Source organism: Elephantulus edwardii, unplaced genomic scaffold, assembly GCF_000299155.1.
Source record: "Elephantulus edwardii isolate Elephantulus edwardi_28Jun2011 unplaced genomic scaffold, EleEdw1.0 scaffold00008, whole genome shotgun sequence".
NCBI lineage: Eukaryota > Metazoa > Chordata > Mammalia > Macroscelidea > Macroscelididae > Elephantulus > Elephantulus edwardii.
In genome coordinates, this window is record NW_006399758.1 from 11,231,409 (window position 1) to 11,254,971 (window position 23,563).

The 23,563-nt window shown below is 36.7% G+C and overlaps 1 protein-coding gene across 1 annotated transcript in view; it reads left to right on the top strand.

The window, feature by feature from the left end:
• The window catches only part of LOC102856777 (chromosome unknown open reading frame, human C8orf34), a 429,483-nt gene that overhangs the window by 193,806 nt on the left and 212,114 nt on the right, over positions 1–23,563 (top strand). Inside the window, exon 7 of the mRNA XM_006880533.1 lies at positions 14,546–14,681. Within this exon, the coding sequence (XP_006880595.1) occupies positions 14,546–14,681 (136 nt within the window). The remainder of the gene's footprint in view (positions 1–14,545; positions 14,682–23,563) is intronic.

Below are 23,563 nucleotides of genomic sequence, written 5' to 3' on the forward strand. Positions count from 1 at the left end.
AACACATGAGGGAGAAAACTGTTTAAAAGGGATATGTGATTAGGTATTTTTGTCATGACAGGAGTCCACAGTGAAGGCTGCATAGTGAAATGGACCTGGGGGAAGGGATTGTAAAACAATGAAAGAATTTTTCTTTTACTTTTCCAAGAGGGTAGTGTACTGGGGGAGAGGATTGGGAGGGGAAAAAAGTGCAACAATGAATGAATGGGAAAAAACAAAACAAACCAAAGAACAGTTTCTGTGGATCAAAAATCTAGGTATAGTTTAGTTAGACCCTCTATTTTAAGGTCTTTCACAGGCTTTAACCAAAGTGTGAGTTAAAACTAAAGTCTCTTTGAAAATTTAACTGAGCAAATATTTGCTTCCAGCATTATGTGGTTCTGGGCAGAATTCAGGTCCCCAAGGGTTATTGTTGGCCAGAACAGAACTTCAGATATTGTCACATGGACCTTTCCAAAATGGAAGTTTATTTAAATCAAAATGTACAAGCCAAGAAGGAAAGAAAAGAGTGTGTTAGCAAGATAGAAGTCATAGTCTCAAGTAAGTAACCTAATCATGGAAATGATTGTTCTATCAATTTGACTTTTTCTATTCCTTGTTATTGTTGTGTACTGTAGAGTCAGAACCTTCCCATAGCTGACACTCTAGCTGGGTCTCAGAAGCAGTTAATCACATGGAAGGAGATTACCCATCCTCCTACAGAGCAGAGGTGGTGGCCTCAAACAGTGTGCCTTTGGAATTGCAACGCAGCTTCTTGCCACTAGGGCTCCTATTCTATCTCTTAGATGGAAAATTATCATGCTCGACTGACATCCAGTCAGAGCGATTACCAAGAAGCTGGGATCATTAGATACATCAGAGAATCTTCCTAACACAAGTGTATTTAGAATTTAATTTTTATTTGTATTTATTTTCTTTTCTTTCTCATACAAAATGCTTTGGAATGGCAAAGACATTACAGAGAAGAGACTAAGGCACCAGGAATTAATTTGGTTTATTGATTAGGTGTGTAGATGGAAAGGAAACGGAAAGTGATTTAAATTGTAGATAGAAAGGCTCAGGGTGTAGTTAGGTGAAGTAAGATTATAAAAGGATTAGATGTAAGGCACCAATTTTCTATCAGTTTGTCATACTGTAGTGGTGTTTGTGTTCCTTTTATTCTGGAAGTTATTTCATCTGTACCAGTGGATTCAATCATTGATATATAGGCTAAGCATCAGACTAAGGCAGTCTAGGAAGCAGGCCAAGCCATCCACTCCTGAAAAACAGGTCCTAGAAAATCCTATAAGGAGCAGCAGGATTATAGTTGACATAGTGAAGGGAAATGAGACCCTCAGATTAAAAAGCTCTCAAAATACAACTTGGGAAGAGTCACAACTTTAAAGTAGGGTCTACTTTAATGACATGAATGAAGTAGTATTTTTTTCATATTCCCAGATTTTTAAATTATTTGCTTGGCAAACATTTAATAAATATTTTGAAAAGATGTAAGTATGGTGTATAGTTTTACTTACTTTAAATCATTCAATATCCCCTTGCTAATTTCCAAGTATTTTGTAATTATAATTAGGTCCTATAGAGCTGAGTATGACTCATAGCAACCCTATGAATACCATCAAAACCCAGCCCTATCTTGTGCCATTATTACAATCTCTACCATGCTCCCATTGTTATAGTCACCATGTCAGTCCGTCTCATTGAGTGTAACCCTCTTCCACTGGCCCTCTATATACAATCCTCATTTGCTCTGTAAATTTCTACCAAAAAGAAAATTGAATTTAAAAATAAAGAAATAATCTAGTTATATCAGTAAATATTGACTTAATGGTAAGAAATTGTGCTGTCAATTCATATCCACCCCGCTGCTCCATGGGAGAAAAATGGACAGTCTCCTCCCATGCCATTTACAGACTGAACACCCACTGGCGGGTCAGCTGTGGCTTGGTTCTGACTCTATGGTGTGCAGCAACAACAACGAACACCAAGTAGAGAGCAGAAAATGCTTGATGACTTTTTTTTTTTAATATAAAAAGTATACTTTTTAAGAATGCTTAAGGCACAATGTACAGGAATGAAACACGATGCGTATGAATGATGATATGAAAACCAATAAAAATAAATAAATGAATAGCCTTGACACCTTACCAACATCGGGAATTTGACATTGGTTAAGTACTGTTCTCCAAGTGACAGAAAGTGTGTGGGTTTTATTAGTTTTCCCTTTCTTTCTTCTTGGTTTTTTAATTTTTTTTTTATATTTCTATGATTTCTTTACAAAATTTGAATACATGTTTTACACAAAAGAGTCCTCCTATTTCCTTCACCCCACCCACCCGCCTAATTGTGCAACCCTATGATTAACCCCCTACTTCCCAATCCACATCCATCTATTTCTACCCCACTCCCTGCCTTGGATCCAAAGACTCTACAGTAATGGTTTTATATTGTATTTGTCCTTGTGGGACTGAGTTAGTTCACTCAGCATAATGCTATCCAGTCCCTCCCAAGTTAGGTAGTAATTTACAAAATCATTGCTCCTGCATGCTGCATAATATTTCATTGTGTGAATGTACCACAGCTTCTTCATCCATTCTTTTGTGGTTGCACATCTGATCTGTTTCCATGTTTTTGTGATTGAATAATGCTGCTATGAATATTGGTATACAAGTTTCCATTTCAGCTTCAGTTCTCATTTCCTAGGGGTATATTCCAAGCAATGAAATAGCTGAATCATTTGGAATTTCTATGTTTAGCTTTTTGAGGAAGCATCAAACTGCTTTCCAGAGTGGTTGTACCATCGTACAACCACACCAACAATATAAAAAGATTGCTATCTCACCACATCCTCTCCAACATTTATTACTTGCTGTCCTGTTAAACTTTACCAGTACTACTGAGGTGAGATGCTATTTCACTGTGGTTTTGATTTGCATCTCTCTTATTGCCAGTGATTTGGAGAATTTCTTCATATGCCTTTTGGTCATTTGAATATCTTCCTCTGTGAAAATTCTTTCCATGTCTCTTGCCCATTTTGTAATTGGGTTATCAGACTTTTTTTTTTGTGGATGCTCAGGAGTATTCTGTAAACTTTCATTATGAGATTCTTGTCTGAGACGGCATTGCCAAATTTTTGTTCCCAGTCTGTAGGTTTTCTTTTTCACTCTGTTGGAAAAAGTATTTGATGAACACAGGGATTTAATCTTTAGAAGGCCCCATTCATCAATTTTATCCTCTTCACATTGTACATTTCTGACTGTATTTGGCAGTCTCTATACTGTAGGCTAGAGCTTCTAAGCATGATCGCACTTCATCTTCTATGAACTTTATGATTTTGGGCTTTACACCCAAATCTCTTATCCACCTTGAGGTGATTGTTGTATATGGTGTAAGATGTGGATCCTATTTCAGCTTTCGGCTTAATGACTTTTTGACTTTGGAGACAAGATAATGTGTCAACAAAGGAAAAAGATTATCAATAAAGCAAAAACAGTGTAGTGTCCTGAAATTTAAAGGAGATACTTTAAGAGGTTCTAAGTCTTAATCTTATTTGTAGGAGACTGCTCACTTTCTCCAGCAGAGGCAATGGTGGATTCAGACCTCGGCATTTTTAAGACTCTCTCTGGTTAGCAGCACAACATGGTAATAGCAGAATTCCATAAAGAATAAAATAATTATTTTTGTTAAATGATGCTCAGAGTTTGACCAAGATGAGCCATGAGAATTAGATGATAACTTTTGTAAAGAGTGAAATGAATAGTAAGTTTGACAGTACAAGATTTGGAGGAGGAATGTTAGGAATAAAAACATTGGAATGAGATCAAGAAGAGAAATAAGTGAGAAGAAAAAGAAATAAATATAAACACCTTCTTAAAAACTTTTGCTCTAAAGGAGAACATAAAAAATGGCGTTCAGTGGTGTAGATTTTTACCATAATGTGTAAGATATTTTTTATGTGATTTAACAGAAATTTTAAATTGGTAATGCTTAGGAATAAGGGCAAAGAATTGCCAGAACAAGTATTCTAGGATTAAAAGAAAGTGAAATAATTTCATATATTTAAAATGTATTTTCTAGGCTTGTGTGAGAATAGAAGAGAGAAATGATATAATTGAAATTGTGGACATGCAAGTGTTTCTGTATAGTTTCATGATGGGTCACAGAATCTAAGGTAGAAAATTGTAAGGATGAAGTGTGATAAATAATTTTAAAAACCAAAAACATAGGGCCCTTTTCCTGGAGAAACTGATGGAATATTCATTAAACCAATTACTAAATTAGAAATGAAGTCACTAGAGTATAAGCAGTGAGAATATCGATAGCATATAACAAGTGCTTTCGTGCAGTAAAATTTCAGTATATATTATTTATTAGTAGTAATCCTTTTGCCTCTAAAGTTCTCTAACATGAATAGTATAAAATTGGTAAATTTTTAGATTTTTACATTTTTTTTAGATTTTTAAATTTTTTCTTATTACAAATACTCATCTTTAAAAAGCAAGAAAAGTGTAAAGTGTAGGAAGTGAAATGAGATTTTTAGTGTGATATCATACTGCATGGCATGTTAAGAAGAAATGTTTAATTGGAAAAATGTTCAAGAAACTTTCTAAGAAAATTGAGCAAAATTGTAATGGTCTTGTAAGATTTCATGTGGATAGTGATGTTCTGTGGCTTAAAGTATAAGGAATGAGAGCAGCATGTGAAGTCCAAGAAGGCAACACAGAATGGAAAATGAATTTACAACATATCAGACATGGTGGCAACATCTTGCGTCATGTAACTGGAATCTCAGTGATGAGAAGGGTTTGTCATGTGCCTATTTTTTTTTTTTTTTTGCTTGTGACACACCACAAGGGAGGACGAGTCAAGATCTCACAGCAACTTTAGTATATGACCAGCCATATTTTCCCATTCCAACTGATTTACTTTTCATTTATTTCAAAGGACTCAGCATACAAAATAAATGATGTATAGAGAGGAGTTAATGTTAGATGCCATCCAGTTGAGCACAACTCATAGCACAACTCATAGCGACTCTATCAACGACTCTGAACCCTGTCCTTTCCTGTGCTATCTTCATTATCTCTGAAGTCAAGTCCATTGCTGCAGTCATTGTGTCATTGTGTCAGTCTATCTGGTTGAAGGTCTTCCTGTCCCACACCATAGCTCCCCCTTTCTAAGAATGATGTCCCTCTCCAAGGAATAGTTTTACCTAGCAACATGCTCAAAGTATGTGAGACAAAGCTTTATCATCTTCGTCTCCAAAAAGCACTCTGGCCGCACTTTCTCCAAGACATACCTGTGTGTTCTTTTGGCAGTCTATGGGATATTCTCCAGATCTTCTGCAACACCACAACTCAAAAGCATCAGTTCTTCTGTCATCCTTAGTAATTTTCAGTTCTCAAATGCATAACAAATAATTTAAAAGACTATGGCCTGAATCGTGGCAGGCTTTTGGAGCCGACTGCTTTTCCGGGAATGTGTTTGACATGCAGGTTTGCTCTGTCCCTGGAGTGAGGCTAGCCAGCCTGGGCCTAGGGTTTGAACCAGGAGGCGGCCGTAAGCCCAAAGGGCCCTCGGCCAGATTCAAATTGTCTTCCTGTCAAACATTCTTCTAGGTGGTATAGCACTGGTCTGTGCGTTGCTGTACAGAGGTAACTCGTGGTTGCTGTGATGCTGAAGCCTGTGACAGTGATGTGCCAATCATGGTAATGGGCACCCATGGTGGACAGTGTTGGCTGGAGCTTCCCCACTAAATCAAGCCTGGAAGCAGGAGCGGCATCCACTTCCAAAATGGTTTGTCTCCAGAAACTCTATGTACGAACAGTGCTCAGGCTGTTCATTCATAGGGTCGCTATGAGTCGTCTACGACTCGACGGCATTAAACAACAACAACAACAACATGGCCTGAGTTAGGTATACTTTAATCCTCAAACTGTCATCCTTACTCCTCAATACTTTGGAGAGTTTCCCAGCTGCGCACTTTCCCACTGCAATACGTCTCCAAATCTCCTAACTGCTGGTACCAAGCATATTGATTATGGAACCAAGTATGATGAAGTTGTTGACAACTTTTATCTTTTCTACATCTATCATGATGTTGCCTATTGGCCCAGTGGCAAAGGTTTTTGTTTTTCTTATAATTGAGATGGAATCCATATTGAAGGCTGTAGTTTTTCATATTCTGCAGCAAGAACTTCAAGTCCTCACTTTCAGCAAGCAAAGTTGTGTCATCTGCATAACGAAGCTTATAGAAGGGAGAGGAAAGTGCTTATGGTGCTTAATATTTTAAACTCTCAACAAATGTGACAGTATAAGCCTTCCTTTGCTAACTACTTTTTCTCTTGTTTTCAATTTTTTTATGTGCATTTTCTTACTTAACATTTGCTTCATTTATAATATTACTTGATGGGTTTAATATTTTAATATCAATTTAAAAAAGTTTGTATTATTAAAATATATTATTTTTTTAAATGAGGCATTACACACAAAAAGCATTTAGGGATGGGAAAAATAGGGAATGCTGTGTTATTTTCCCTCCATTCAAGAAGCTTGTGTTTAATTCTCAGTTAATATGTCTCATGTGAATGGCCACCCCACTTCTGACAGTAGAAGCTTTATGTTGTTATGATAATGAAGAGTTGTTTTGTTTTTTTAAAAAAAGCAACCAAAACTTTCTAAGACAAACAAGGAACAAAGTCTTCATAATCTGCTTACTAAATCAGCTAATGAAAGCCCAGTGGATTATATTTGATTACATACGTAAATATCTACATCTTTATCTCCATATCTAATCTATATCTATTAAAAAGATGTTTAATATAATGAAAAAATACTATAATCTTTAATTTTGAAAGGAGAGAATGAAGGAAAATGAAGACGATCATTGTTGCAGAAACACTGATTTGTGTAGTATTTAAATGTGAATTTACTAGAATCATTAGTGTTTTATCACAGACTGGAAGGAGAAAACCACTCCCAAATATATACTCATTCTTGACTAACAGAAGAACCTTCACAATGTATAAATTATACGTTCATATAGCACAAATCTTGTCATTAATTTGTAATCTAAATGAAAAATTCCAGTGTATTATTTGTTTACCAAGTCTTGTGGTCATGAAGTGTTTGGTTATCTATGATCACATTCAAAGGAAATTCAGCAGGAACTGGTACTTGACAAAGATTATAGGGATTCTTCTTACTCCATTAAGTTAACAATAGAAAATACAGACTGTGGAAATTTAAATCTAAGTAAATGCTTTTCCTACCTTACTCATTAAAACACTTTTCTGGCTTATTGATCTAGTGAGGTCAAAGAAAGTAAATATTTTGTATAGTTCTCTCGTATTATCAGAAAGGTAGATTTAAACATATTTATATTCCACAAGATGTTTTATTTAAAATTTAATATTTTAAAAAGGTTTAAAAAATTTTATAATGGTGTAAACAAAATTTATATATGTTGTCTTTCATTCATAAACATTGTGCTTCACACATTCCCTCATTCACATTGTTTGAACAAATGTAACATTTTTTTAAAAACCTAGTTACCTAGTATGTTATAGACTATGGTCTCTACTGTCTCTCACTTTGTTCTTATTTTATGAACTGATTTGTAGCATAACTTCAGAAATAGGAATCTAATTACAACATGGTTTTTACATCTTTTGTCTCAGTGAAATGAATTCTATTTTATTCTTTAACTATCTTCTCCCATTTTCAGGAAATGTAACTATCACATAAAAACTGTTTTGATATTTTCAAAATTTTTAACCTTTTTTTGTTTTATTTTGCTAATTCAATCAGAATATATTTATGATAACTGACCAATCAGTTCTGTCAACATAAATTAAAATTATAATTGTAATTCAGAAACAAATATACAAATCCCAAACTGCCAGTATAGTTATTGTGTAACCACCCTGCTTCATTACGAAGAGATTTCTATTTGGAAGCCTTTTATTTTGTTGTAATGTCCCCAAACGCAGATCTGAAAATTCTCTCATTTCCCAAATTATCTAGTTCAAGCAGCTGGAAATTACTTCATGGCTTACACTTGAATGAAATGAAATGAAAAGTCCTGAGATTATTTCATGTAGGCAGTTGTTATTTACTTCAATCAAAACAGTTATTGGATTAATTAATTGTTGGTTATTTTCCACTGGATAAAGATAGAGTGCACTTGTCTGTTCTTTACTGGTCAATTAGTTCCTTTTTCTCAATTGCGCTCCCGTAACTCAAAGATGCACCTCCATTTTATAGGCTATCCTAAAAATTAATGATTACTTGGGACATTCCCTTGTGCAGAGAAATGAATGTGGTGCTCTCTTTTTAAGTGTTCTTCAGTAAGTTTTCTAACATAATGCTTATATAGTACACACTTTAAACACAGAAAGAAGTATCCTGCTTGATTCTGATGTCTCGGATGATCTATTGTGTCCGGTTTTGTCAGCCATACGCGATATAGCACCATTCCTCACCCCTTCCCAGACTTGTCCTTCTAAGTGTCTGTAGACCTTGATATGGAAATCTTGAGGATAGCTTCATCTTAGTTTGTGCCAAGACAAAGGTGTGATCTCTTCCTTCATTTTTTAAACATAATGTAAAGAAAGCTGCTTGGATTTCACATTCAGTTGTTCACTAAATTCTTTTGAATCAGGAAGGTCTAAAAGAAGTAGGTAAAGAAATGATTAAGAAAGAAGAAAGGAAGGTTCTGTATCATTGATGTTCAAAGAGTCTACTTTTTCTGTATTTAAAAGATGTTGTTGCTGTTTCCTCTTGGCATATAACCTGTCTTGAAGATTCCTTTGATAGGAAATTACTCAGTTGTTTAATTTGGTTCTGTCCCTTTCCATTTAGACAAATTTTCAAAATTTCCTATCTTTTGTTATTTCTCTCCTGCCCCCCTTCATCTTAATTATAAACACTTGCTCCCTTTAATGAAGTTGTGGAGGAAATTGAGCTAATGTGAAACCGGTATTTTCTTTTTATTCTTTGTAAACTAACCATAGATTAGTAGTGTCTTCCCATTATTATGAGGACTATAAAGTTCTCGTAGTTACAATATTTAAAGATCTATCAAATCTTATGCACAAAAAACCAGCACAATGAATAAGAAATATTGATTAATTGATGCCTTTTAATTATGGTGATATATAGAATATTGACTACAACAGAGTGTAGTTCTGAACTTCCAGGAGCATAAATAAGTCTTTCTTCAGAAAATTATAGCCAAAATACTCCTTAGATTTCAGGATGGTGAGATTTGTTACATATCTGGACATGGTGTTATGAGAGACCAGTTCCTCAAGAAGAGCATCATTCCTAGTAAAGCAGATAGTCAGTGAAAATGATGGCTTTCAAAGAGATGTACTGTTACAGTCCCTGAACAATGGGCTCAAGTATAGCAATGATGGGTACAATGACATAGGACCAGGCAGTGGTCGGTTCTCTTGTTCAGGGTAGAAATGTGATCCACAGTGCTTTAAGTGAATGACTTTTTCTTTTAAATAAATTCTCAGACCCTTGCTGTAAGATGCCACTGAAAGGATTGAACCTCCATCCTTTCCTCTAAGAACCATATCCATTAACTGGGAAATGCCTCTTAAGCTGCAGGTGCCAGTTTCACTGCTATTCCTGTAGATGCACCTGCATTTCCAAAGCCATGGCAAGTGTCTGGGAAAGCTTCAGCCAGCAGTATCCTGAAGGCTCCAGTAAATTGGCAAATGAATGCCAGAAAGCTTCTTCTAGAATTCTCCCTCACTTTAATGCCTGCTCAGAATTACTTTTGTTAAAGTGTAATATTAAGATGAAAAAGTAGCTAGGAAATCTTCAAAAAAATGCCATTGTTTAAATATTGTTTAAATTTACATGTGTGAAACTAGAGGCCTGGCAAGAAATTTTTACTGTCCATCAAAATGTCATCACAAAATTTGTTTTATTAACTTCTGTATATATATCAAGCAACTGGCACATGGCAGATAACTGTCATGAAGCTCTGTACCTGTACAAACATTTTATCTTATTAGCAGATAACTTGTGCAGAAGCAAGTGGATAGTTAAGAATTTTGGCCTTTGAATATCTACAAAGGCAAGTAGCAGCCAACATGTCTGGACCATCAAGATCAGAATGAACCACATACTTTATTCAGTCCTTACCTGATTAGTAAGTGTCTGCTGTGCTTTGTAGCTCCAAATGCACAGTCAAGGAAAAAACTTTTTTGTCTAATGTATAACAGTCTGTGCCATTCAAGACTGGCTTCTTTAACCCATAATCTTCTTTCAAACATTCAGTTTCCTCCTTTTTAAAAATATAATCTCAGATTGACTCCAAACCCATCATGTTGTTGCATACCATCAAGTCAGAACCCATATGTAACTGACCCTCCGGAAGGGGTTTTCAGTGACAGTTAATCTCATGAGGGGAGATTGTCCATCCTTCTCCCTTGGAGCAACTGGTGGATTTGAACCGTGTGCCCTCAGGATTGCCACACAGCTTCTTGCCACTAGGCCATAAAAGTGTTATGAGAGACATTTAGAGATAATTTTAGAGATAACTATCTAGAGATAATTTAGAGATAATTATCTAGAGATAATTTTGTAGAAAGTGCCTCTACAAAATTCTATATCAACCTCCATAAATGATTTTTCAATCTTTGCTTTAAACACTGTCAAGGATGGAGTGCTCACATTAACTATACAACACTACCGACTAGCCTTTTAACAGTTACAAATACTGGTCTATTGACCAAGAAATGTACTTTCCTCTTCTTAGATCCATTTCTTCTTTGGAGTCTCAGGGGGAACTCTAATCTGTTTTCTATGTGATAAATGTTTACATTATTTTGAGATTATCATTGTGGAAATAAATGAAAACCACGAAATGAGAACCCTGAACAACAGATCTACCCGATCTTATCCTGTGAAATCCTCACCATCTCTTTTATACTCAAGCTCATTGCTACAGTCACTATGTCAGTCCACCTGGTTGAAGATCTCCCTCTTTCCCTCCTTCCTTCCACCTTCCTAGGCATGATGTTCCTCTCCAAGAATTAGCCTTTCCTAGCAACATCCCCAAAGTATGCAAGACAAAGCTTTGTCATCTTTGCCTCAAAGGAACACTCTGGCTGCACCTTCTCCGAGACATACTTATTTATTCTTTTGACAGACCATTGGACATTCAGTAATCTTCTCCAATACCACGGTTTTAAAAAGGATCTATTCTTCTCAGATGTATAACAAGTGACTGTGCATAACAACAACCTAGCCTATTTTTCATAGAGCAACATTGGTATGTTTCTTCAAGTCCTTTTTATTTGTATACTAAATAAACATTGGAAACACTACTCAGATTGTTCATTTACATAAGAAATGAATGAATAATGGCCCCTGTTAGAATGCCCACATAATTACAAGTGGCTTCTTTTTAGTTTCCATTTTTATTTTAAGTTGCTTGCAAAGTTTGTATACATTGTGTTTCACACTATCCTTCATTCACATTGTATTTCATCCTTCTCACTAATTATTTTTTATAAAATTAATCATCATTGAACTATTCCCACAATTATCCTATCTATGTAATTTCCTAACTATGTAATTTCTAGCCTTGGTGATTTATATAAGTAGGTCTTCTGTGCAGAGTCATTTTCAAATATTACTAAAATTTGTATGGTGTTAATCTGAAGCAGACAAGAATGAAAGCTGTTTTTTATGATGGCTTTGGGTTGGCTATCTAGTTCAACAATCAGATTCTTGTAGAGGATGTCTGAGTATTCTCTGTGTAAGGTCTACAGTGGTATAAGCTTCCAATTTTGCCTATTTTGAATCACTTTCCTTGGAGTTTTACGTCTTATTTGATGTTAATAGTACCTATTAGGATTCCTTCAGATAAGATCCAGGGAAAATTATCTTATCTGATTTATATTTCAATAGAAGACGTCTATTGGTTTAAAGTGATGAAGAAGCTTCTTAACAAAGCAACCTTAACCTACCTGTGATAGAACTGGGCATTACAGATGAGTCCTCCACAATATTTTGTTACACCTGTCTGCAGCACAGGACAGTTATTTATCAAGAGTAAACTTCATAAACATGAAGACCTTTTAACTACGAGTTCACAGGGCAATAAGCAATGTGGGCTATACCCCACATTCAAGGCTTGGTAGGTTGTCCAAGAATTTTTGAACTTGGAAAATTTTCTTTTTTTTAATTATCACAATTTTTATTGATAGATATAAGTATATAAAATCAGGTTATGAACTGACTTGATAAATTAAGTAGACTTAATTTCAATTCTATAATAAGAGGGACCAATTAAAAGTCTCACCATTTGTTTCACACCCACAAAAACCACTTCAGGGGCATTGACGATCTCTCAAAACTGATCAGTTTTGTGCAAGTAAACTGTGTTTCTTTTAAAAAGACTTGTGTACTTACCCAGGCTCAGGGATATTAAAATTCTAGTCCATAAAGTCCATATCTTAACTAGAGGTAGACATAAAGGCAATATACTATTATGGCAACAACCATCAATTTTCATTTAAGTGTATCATTCACTCTTTCAATCTTTCGAGTAAATTATGAGTGGTTATAACAATGTAGTTTCTGAGTAAGGCACCATCCAGATGTTCTTAATCCTTCTCAAGTGTGTGCCTTGGTCTGTTAACATGTTGTTGTTGTTGTTAAGTGCCATCGAGTTGTAGGTGACTCATAATAACCTTATGAACAAGTGACTTTCATCCTTTCTCCAGGTTTATAGGGTTTCTGGAGGCAAGATATTTACGGAAGTGGATGCAACTCCTGCTTCCAAGCTTGTTTTAATCTGGGAGCTCCACCCAACACCATCCACCATGGATAACCATTGACACATTTGACACATCCGTGTCACAGTGTTCCTTCTGCTTCACAGCAATCACAACTTACCTCTGTATGGCAAGTGGACACACCAGGGCTATCTATACGACCTAAAAGAATGTTTGACCAAAAACAATGAAAAACAAGCCAGCTGACGCTGAGACTCAGGAGAGACTCTCGCCACCCTATGCTGCAGGCCTGGCCAACCATTTCAGTATTTTTCTATTCCGGCACGCCCAAACGCTGGCAAACTCTGGGCCAGAGACCCCTAATTCATCTAGCAAGTCCACTCTGAGGCCGCACGAATCCAACCAGCTGACACAAAAAAGTTCATAATCCCAAGAGTGGAAACAAAACCAGAAAGACAGTTCTGGTGGCCTCAGGGAAAGAAGCTCCCTGCAAGAAATGTGGTTCAAATCTAACAAGCTCCATGTCACATACTTTGGGCATGTGGCCAGAAGGGAACTGTCCTTGGAGAAAGACATCTTGCTTGGCATGGTGGAGGGGCAGTGCAGGAGAGGAAGACCCTGGGTGAAATGGATTGATACAGTAGCTAAGACACTGGGCGTAGATGCGTTGACGTCAGTGAGATGGACTCAGGACATTGCAGGCTTCAGCGCTCTTGTACATAACTTTTATGGTTATGTTTTGGGTTTTTTTTTTTAAGAATCATAATGTTGATAGCACCTAACTTGAAAATGCCTTAGTTTTCTTTTTAATGGATTCTTAACATGTTGATTTAATTTAGTAACCAATTTGCACCAGAATGAATCAATTAACAGTGAAATTCAGCTAATATTTATTTTAAATTATTAGATACCAACCAAAAAGGCTGTGTTGGGTGTACCAGAGTTGATGGGAGAGTTCATTTATAATGGTATATAAGACTCTCTCCAGAGATTTATTCTTGAGAGTTTACTTAAAATTGCAACTTTGGTTAAGTTTATTTGTTCGCCATCGTAGACTGCTAGAGATTCTCCCTTATTTTCTCTATGGTTTGATTTTTTATAGACCTAAACCTTGATAAGAGCTGCCAATTTATTAAATATGAAGACATCTAAAAAGTCTTCAGTATCTTACTCAGATTTGATTGATTGAAACTGCAGCAGGCTTAAGAAATTCTTTGTCTCCAAAGCATCATCTTCTTAAAATATCGGTCTGTGTGTGTGTGTATAAATAAATTTCTTTTCTTTGGCTAAATGCAATTTTTCTGCCACATAAAAACTATATTCTAAGCAAGTTTAAATTAACAATAGTGTATCTTACTTAATAACTTCTAGTTATAAGTTGTTGGGTACCGTCGTGTAAGAACCAACCCATAGCTGACCCTCCAGTGGGTTTTCAGAGGCAATTAATCACAGGAGAGGAGATTGCCCATCCTTCTCCCACAGAACAGCTGGTGGATTCGAGCTACATGCCTTGAGAAACCACAGCTTCTTTCCACAATAATCCCTCCTTATTTTTAATTTGGATAGTCAGTCTCTAATTTTGTCTTCTGAAAAGTCTCCCCTATAACTTGTCTTCAAGTATCTAGAAATTGTTTGAAAAATGCTTGATGCAAAGGGGGGTATGAAATGGATAATAGTTTACTTAGCAAACTGCTAGGAGATATCTAAAAACACAAACTTTATCCCCCCCCCTTTTATTTACTTGGAATTAATGTGTGTCCTTGTAAATGTATATGCTGTTACAGAGGATCTCGATGATTTAAGAATGGAAGGAGTAACTACGCTGGTGCCTTCTGGGAGCAAATTCAACCAAGGCCGTGCTTCTCATACTGCTGAACCTCAGGCCAAGGTCACTCTGAACATCTGCTCAAGGTGTGCAAGGTAAAACAATGGGATGTATGGATTCCGTCATGTAATTCTTGATGGTTAAGAGCTGTGATTTTTATGCAAAGCTTGTCCACTGTATTAACAAGAGCTTTTCCTTGCAGTTATCTTTTGAGCTAACATAGGCAAGGGAGTTACTTGCACAGTTTGTCCTTGTGCCCAATGGTACTCAGTCCAACAATGAATCAAAGAGTTCAGATTGTCTTCACTTCACAGCTTGAGACTGTTTTAAGCCTTTCTGTCTCTGAATTTCATTAGCTGTCTGCCCTTCTGTTCCCTTTCAAAGGAAGATTCAAGGGGCTCTAAAAAGTTCAAAGCCACTTTTTAAAACACCTGCATAAAGGAAGAGTTTGCCCAGGTACAGTTTCAGATCTGATATTATTGGCCTCTTAACCTGCCCCTCATCCTGTTCCCCCTCCTGGAAAGAATTTAATCAGCTTGATGCTTTTCAGTTTGGGCAGCTGGAAGCAATCTTTGCATATACTGCATGTGGCCAAAGAAGTAACTTCAGAGTTACCGCCAAGTCCCAGAGCTGGCCCAGCAGAAACCAGCCAAATAGCCTAGAATTCCTTCTTTTGTAGGAATTAAATCTCATTTGCAAAGAGGCTTTTAAGCCAGTTTAAATGATAAAACAAGTCTTCTAACTCTTGTGTAAATGGTACAGATTAGCAAGAACAATGAACTGGCTGGCCAGTTTTCCCTCCTTTCCCTTCTGTCTGGCTGTTCCATTGTACTGTTTGAGAGGGGATTAACTGCTGGGAAGTAGGAATTGGGGGAAGAAATGTAGGAAAATAAAATCAGTTTATGTAGTTTTATTTCTTTACCCCTTAGGATTGTTTTGTTTTGTCAGAAGCCTAGGAAAAATATTAAGTACACTTCCTAGAAAACCCAGGCAATTTGAGGCCGTTAAGAGAAATACTTGAATAAGACCAATGAAAGCATTGCTTCAGACAAGTCACCACATTTGTGTGAATGGACTTTGTGTGTGATTATGTCTTTGAAGAGACATTCTAATGTTGATGTGATTATGCATAGATAGCATGAGTGTGCAAGACCATCTATGAGAGAGTTATTTGTTGGTTAGGTTTTTTGTTTTGTTTTGCTTTTTTCCCCCCTTACTTTATTGCTGTTGTTGTAGTGTCTTACCAAGTTGATTCCAGCTCGTAACCATCTTCTGGGACAGAGTGGTGGTGTCCCATAGTGTTTCCAAGACTATAATCTTCACAAGAACAGATGGTCAGGAATTTTCTTCTAGGAGGAGCTGGGGGATTTGAACCATCTGTCTTTCAGTTAGTAGCTGAATACTTTACCACTGTGCTATCAGATTTTCACACACACTCACACGCATACACACGAAGGTTGACAGGTAATACTGACTGAATTTGAACCTGTATTGTTTTACTCTCTTCTGATTGATTAGGGAGCTTTGATGGCCTCATGGTAAGGATCTGTACTGCCAACCCAAAAGGGCAGATGGTTTGAATCCACCAGCTTCTCTGTGAGTGAATGACGTGCAGGCTCCTCCCATGTGATTTACAGCCTTTGAAAACTCACTGAAGCATCAGCTGTGAGGCAGTTCTAACTTGATAACCCACAACAGCTACTGACTATGTAGGGAAGCTCTGGTGGCTGAGGGGGAAAGGAAATTTACTGTCACCCTAAAGGCAAGCGGTTTAATCCACCAGTTCCTCTGTGGGACAAAGATGAAGCTTTTGATTCATAGACTCTGGAAACCTGTCTCAGGTTTAGCTATGAGCCAGTTCTGACTCAAGGACAATGAATTGTTTGGATTTTTTATACTGATTGTATTACTCTTTGCACACACACTTGTATGTATGTATATATATTTCGTAGTATATTTGTAAATTTAAGGTTTCCCTGATTATTGATCTTTCTGTATATTTTTTAAAAAATATTGGAATATTATATGTCTGCTTTGTTCACAAAAGGAGATCCTATGAAAATAACAAGTTTTAATAATCAGTGGGAAAAGATCAAGCATGTGCACATGCCTAAATTACTTGCCATTCATCTTCTTACTTATAGTGTTAATTTGCAAATCAAGCAGACTGCTTTTAAGGCTTTCTCTTAACTGTACTTATTTAAGAAATATTCAGCTGATTCACAATTGGTTATATTTACTGTTTTCTGACTAAAAGAAAATCTGTGTAGGAAGGAGAGAATAAAAGAAGTGAAGCTAGAGTATGCCTTAGGAGAAAGGATGGGGAATATTCCTTTCACCTACTTTGGACATATCAGAAGGGGCTAGTCCCTGGAGAAGAACATAATGCTTGGAGGGTTGGCTGAAGAGATGAAGACTGTCAACAAGATGAATTGACTCCGTGACTGAAACAATAGATTTACACACAACAGAGGTTGTGAGGATACCTCAGGATGGTTCACTGTTTCATTTTGTTGTACATAAGGTCACTATGAGTGAGAACCAGCTTGGTGACATCTAATCAACATGACCACAAACATTTGAAATGTTCTAGATATAGACCATTTAGTTCTCAAAACTCTTTGAGAATTAGTTACTGTTATGTTGTTGTTGTTTGTCAGCTGCTATCTATTTGATCCTGACTCATGGGGATGCTGTATGTACAGAACGGAAGGAGCATTGATAGTCATAGAATGTTACATGTTGGCTGTTAACTAAAAAAAAAAGAAAGAAGTCAATATCATTCAAATCCATGAGCTGCTCCACAGGAGAAAGAAGAGCAATCTCATCCCATGAGGTTCATAATTTGGAATCCTGGTTAAGGGTTGTTATGAGTTAGAATTGGCTTGACAACCTAGGCTTGGATTTTTAAATATTTTATAATAGAAAGTAAGCATGATTGATCTTTCTTTTGAAGAGAAACCACACATTGCTTTCTTAAGTCTGTGTACAAATATCCCTAAGCAGATTGTCTGGACAAAGGGCAATCCGAGCTTCTGCTCATAGTATATACAGAGACATGGGAGTCCCATTGAACATTGTTTCCAATACGAATTATGATGAATTACTTTTCTAAGCATTGGTGTGGTTAAAAGAATTTGACAATGAATTCTCAAACACCGATTAAGATAGCTATCTCTCATCTCTTTTCTAGTTACAAATAATGCATCTGAGATGGTGGGGATTACAATTTTTAAATCACGTAGGAGTGGTTATCTCCCGCAGATGTCCATAGATGATTATGGATAGTGCTGAGGTGTTTTGTGTTTCCAGTGGATATTACTGTGTACAAAAGTGAGATTTCTAGCTAACTTCGCCTAACAATCAGAAAGAGGTGACACACTCAACCTACATTCCCACATGCCCAGTAGAAGTTTCCCCTTCCAAACCTTTAGACCTAGCAGTTACACTCTGATTCCACTCAATATTACCAGCTTCCCTTACGTTCCCTATTTGAAGCCTGTGGGCATCTGTCTTTTATTTCTGATTTGTAGATGTACTGAATCTTCAAAGATAAACTATACATCAGATCTGGACTAATACAGCCTGAGGAATAGGTGACTCACTGAATAAGAATCTAGCCCAGAAGAGGCGGACAGGATCCCAAGACCTGAGCAGAGTTTGAAGACAGGTAGACTGCAACCCTGGAATGATCAGGCAATTCCTCAGTAATTAGATAGAAAAATCAGAAGTCTCATTCTGCAGACCCAAACAATATACAGATTGTTCACTTGAACACGACAGTCATTCCCAGGACTGATGTCCTAGGCTCCAGTACCCAACTTGAATGAGACTTGTGCAAGGCTTCTTAGAAGAAAGCTAGAGCCTTTTGCCTATAGTGCGACTGGTGTTCAAACCGCCACCCTTTAGGTGACCAAGCAAAGGTAAAATGATCTGTTATCCAGGGACTTCAATATCAGTATAGAACTGTGTTCTTATAATTGGTGCCATTATTCTGTATAAAGAAGATTTCTAATACACTCATGGAACTCTTTGACTTGACTTTTAGAAGATTCCACTAATAGAGTTATATGTCCTTGACTGCTATGTGCAAAACCTTTTATAGTCACATTAAGGTATTTCAGCTAAAATATAGTGTCCTTTAAGTCCATAGTGAAAATGGTAAGTAGTTAAAAGTAGAACAGGCTTAAAAAATAATGGTTTGCAAAATTGCATGTTTCATTATTACATTTGTCTTTTAAATATCTTAACTTCTGTTTTGTGGTAACAGTTACTTTAGCAATAGTGGGCACACAAATGCTGATACCAAGGCACCAAATTACAATTTCAGTGAAGTTTATAAGCCCTTTCTTTCTGGAAAGACTCACTATTAATTCTGCCTAGCTACTGCCATTCTTAAGTATTAAACCTCTCTTTTGTGGACTCCTGCCAGAGCATTCTGGGTGGCAAGATGCTATTTGTGTGTTAATGGTACAAGTGTTTGCACTCATTCATGCTTAACATCAAAAGTGCACACAGAAAAAGAAGCTGAAGGCGATTGTTGAAGAAATTGGATTATTGAGAACATACAGTTAATACAGGCCTGAAAACTACAGCATGAGAATGTGAGATACTTGCTTCCAAACGACCTCCTAATTTAGAACTGAGTTGAGCAATGATGTTCTACCAAAAATTATTCCCTCTTTCTCCTAAATATCATGACATTCAGAAATTTGAGTTTATTTTGATAAAACAGAAGTAGATCACCAATGGTGATAACATGCTGAAAGATGAATGCCAAACCTTCTAAAATGTGAGCTAATTTTATCTCTATTATAATTTATTATGTTGATTCTGAAAGCCGGCATTCTGCATTCTATTCTATCTTACCATGATTTTTCTTTCACATCCAACCATATTTCAAAAAAATTTATTGGTTTACATGCAATTATTCATATACATTGTGGTATATTTATATATAATCGTTCATATATGTTGCATTTTATATAATACATTACTAATTGATCTAGGCCTAGTATAACCCTCCCTTCTCAGATCCCCATTGAATCTTTCCTATTCCACTCCCCCACCCACCAGCCAACTAACCTCTGCTATCCTAGTGATAGTCTACACTTCCTCTTTTTCTTCCCTTTAAAAAAATTATACATATCTTGCTCAGTTATCTTATTTTCACAGTAGGTCTTTTGCAGTATCTGTTCTTATGTGACTGAGTTTGTTCACTCAACATAATGCTCTGTAGAGTCTTCTATGTTTTATGCTATTTTGTAAAATCATTGTTTCTTAGTGCTGCTTTGTATTCCATTGTGTGAATGCATCATAATTTCTCAGTCTGTTCATTTGTTGATGGGAATTTGAGCTGTTTCCATTTTATTGCAAATAATGCTGCTGTGCCCATAAGTATACATATCTCCAATCATGTCTCAGTACTGATTTCCTTGGGATATACATGTAAGAGTGGAATCGCTGGGTCACATGGGTTTCATTTGTTCAGCTTTTTGATGAAATACCTTCCATAATAGTTGTACCATTTTACAGTCACATCAATAGTGCATGAGAGTTCCAATTTTTCCACATCCCCTCCAACATTTATTGTTTGCTGTGTAAACTTTGCAACTGCTGCTAGAATGAAATGGGGTTTTGTTGTTTTGATTTGAAGCTGTCTGATTGCTAGTGAATTTGAACATTTCTTCCTGTGTTTGTTAGCCATATGAATGTCCTCCCTTGGGAAATCTTTTCATGTCTTTTGCTCAGTTTTGTGGTTGAGCTATCATTGTTTTTCTTGTGGCTGTCCTGTCGTATTCTGTAAACTTTCTTTATGAGACCCTTGTTTGAGGTGTCATTGTTAAATATGTTTGGTTGGTAAAAAGGGAAGCCACTGACTGGGAAAAAGTATTCGGTAATAACATATCAGATAAGGGACTTATATCCAGAATTTATGAAATACTTGAGCACCACAACAAGATAAAGGTAAATAATCCAATAGAAAAATGGGCACAGGATATGAACAGGCACTTCACCGAAGACGACATTCAGATGGCTAACAAACACATGAAGAAATGCTCAAAATCCCTAGCCCTAAGAGAGATGCAAATTAAAACAACTATGAGATATCATTTCACCCCAGTCAAAATAGCAAAATTTAACAGAACAGCAAGCAACAAATGCTGGCGAGGTTGTGGAGAAACTGGAACCCTGATTCACTGTTGGTGGGAGTGTAAAATGGTGCAACCCCTGTGGAAAGCAGTATGGTGCTTTCTAAAAAAGTTGCAAACAGAGATACCATTTGACCCAGCAATTCCACTACTGGGAATATACCCTGAAGAGACCATAGCTGACATCCAAGCAGATATATGCACACCCATGTTTATTGCACCTTTGTTCACAATAGCAAGGAGTTGGAAACAACCTAAGTGCCCATCAACAAACGAATGGCTAGAGAAGCTGTGGTATATTCGCACAATGGAATACTATGCTGCATTAAAAAACAAGGAACTCATGCAATATTATTCAAAATGGTTGACTTTGGAGAACATTATGCTGAGTGAAATATCCCAGTCACAAAAGGACAAATATTACATGATGCCACTGTTGTAGAATGGGACTGTCCTTGGGGTTGGGGAGAGACTGAGTAAGATGGGTTCAATAATGTATACTGCACTGAAACAGAGGAGGGAGAGAACCGTTTAAAAGAGAGATATAACTGGGTATTTCTGTCATCACAGGAGACTAGAGCGAGGGCTACATGGTGGATGGGACCTGGGGGAGGGTTTGTAAAACAATGAAAGAATCTTTTCTTTTACTTTTCCATAATTTTTGGACTCATGTACTTATAACTTGTTAGTCAAATTTGTGTCTTCTAGGTTGCAACACCCCCATGATACATCTTCAAGGATATGAACATGTACAGCCAAGCACAATCAATAAGAGTGCATCTAAATTCCAAAACCAATCTCCATAATAGTCTATGTGTTTCCTACTACCAAAGGGGCCCTTTAGAGTAGTGAGAGAAGATCTTCACCCTGAAACCCACAGCGTCCCTTTTCAGCAGGAAGTAGCTAAGAGAATACGCCGTGCCCTTTTCCTTATGACTCAGGGTGAAGTCTCTCTCAGGGAGGAGTGATAGGGAATGGCAAAGGACACACTGACAAAGAAGATTAATCAGAACTGGCTTTGACAAGCACTGTGGCATTTGGACAAGAACAAACTGGGAGGAGGGTAGAGAGAATAGTGCAACAATGAATGAGTGGAAGCCCAAAATCTCTGTAAATGTTTATGAAAATTAATAAAATATAATTATAGAAGAAAAAAAATATGTTTGGTTGGATGTTTTTGGTTTTTTCCCCCCTAGTCAGTCGGTGTTTTTTTTTTCCACCCTGTTAGAAAGCATTTTTGATGAGCATAGGGTTTTGAATTTTAGAAGGTCCCATTCATTGGTGTTATCCTCTACTAGTTGCATCATTCTGGCTCTGTTTGAAAATCTACTCATGCTGTAGGTGATGGCTTCTAAGTTTGTTCACATTTTGTCTCTTATGGTCTTGATGGTTTTGGGTTTTACCCGTAGGTATTTGATCCACTTCGAGTTAATTTTTGTGTATAATATGAGATATAAATCCTATTTCAGTTTTCTGTAGGGAAATGTCCAATTTTGCTAGCACCATTTTGTTTAAGAAGCTGTAATTTCCCCATTTAATGGTTTTTCCCCCATGTAAAATTTCAGTTGACCATAGGTAGATGGTTGATTCTGGATTATTGATTCAATTCTGCTGATCATTGTACCAGTACAATGTCTGTGCCACAAAATTTGGAGACCAGTAGGTTGGAAGAGGTCCATATTTTTCCCATTCCCAAGAAAAGTAACCAACAGAATGTGAAAAGTATAAAAAAATATCATTAATATCATATACAAGCAAAATATTGCTGAAGATCATTGAGGAACAGCTAACAGTAAATAGATAGGAAATAGGCTGAAGTTCAAGCAGAATTTAGAAAAAGACCGTGGCACTAGAGATACCATTGCTGGTGTCAACTGGACCCTGGCTGAAAGTAAAGAATACCAGAAAAATGTCTATTTATGCTTTATTAACTATACAAAGGCATTTGACTGAGTGGTTCATACCAAGCCATGGATAACATTGAGAAGAACAGGAATCCCAGAGAACTTAATTGTGTTCATGTGAAACCTATATGTAGACCAAGAGGCTGTTGTATGAACAAAGCAAGGGAACACTGCATGTTTTAAAATTAAGAAGGGAGTGTTTTAATATTGTATTCTCTTTCCAAATCTATTCAATCTGTATGCTGAGCAAGTTTTTCAAGAAGCTGGACTCTGAAGAAGAATGTGATGTCAAAATCAGAGGAAGACTCATCAACCTGTGTTATGCAGATGGCACAAACTTGCTTGCTGAAAGTGAGGAGAACTTGAAGCAGTTGTTGCAGAAATTCAAAGAATACATCTTTCAATATGAATTGCATCTCAATGTCAAGGAAAAAAAATGTTACTATTGGACCATGAGGCAACATTATGAGATATGGAGGGAAAAAAACGTGACTCTCAACAACTTTATCCTACTTGGATCCACAGTTCAGCACTTTTGGTACCAGATGTCAGGAAAGCAGAAAACATATTGCACCTGGAAAGTCTATAGTAGGGACCTTTCCCAACTGTTTATAAGTAATGATGTCAGTTTGGGGACTAACGTTTGATTCAGGCCATGGTCTTTGAGATCGCTTGCTATGCATCTGAGAGTTGGGCAATAATTAACATTGACAAAGGAAGAGTTGATGCCTTTGAATTGTGGTGTTGGAGAGGAGTGAAGAACATCATGTGGACTGCTAAAAGGGACAAATATGTCTTGAAGGAAATACAGCCAGAATGCTCTTTGGAGGCAAAAATTATGAAGCATCACCTCACATACTTTGGGCATGTTGATAGGCGGGCTATTCCTTTGAGAGGGACATGATGCTTGGTAAGGGAGAA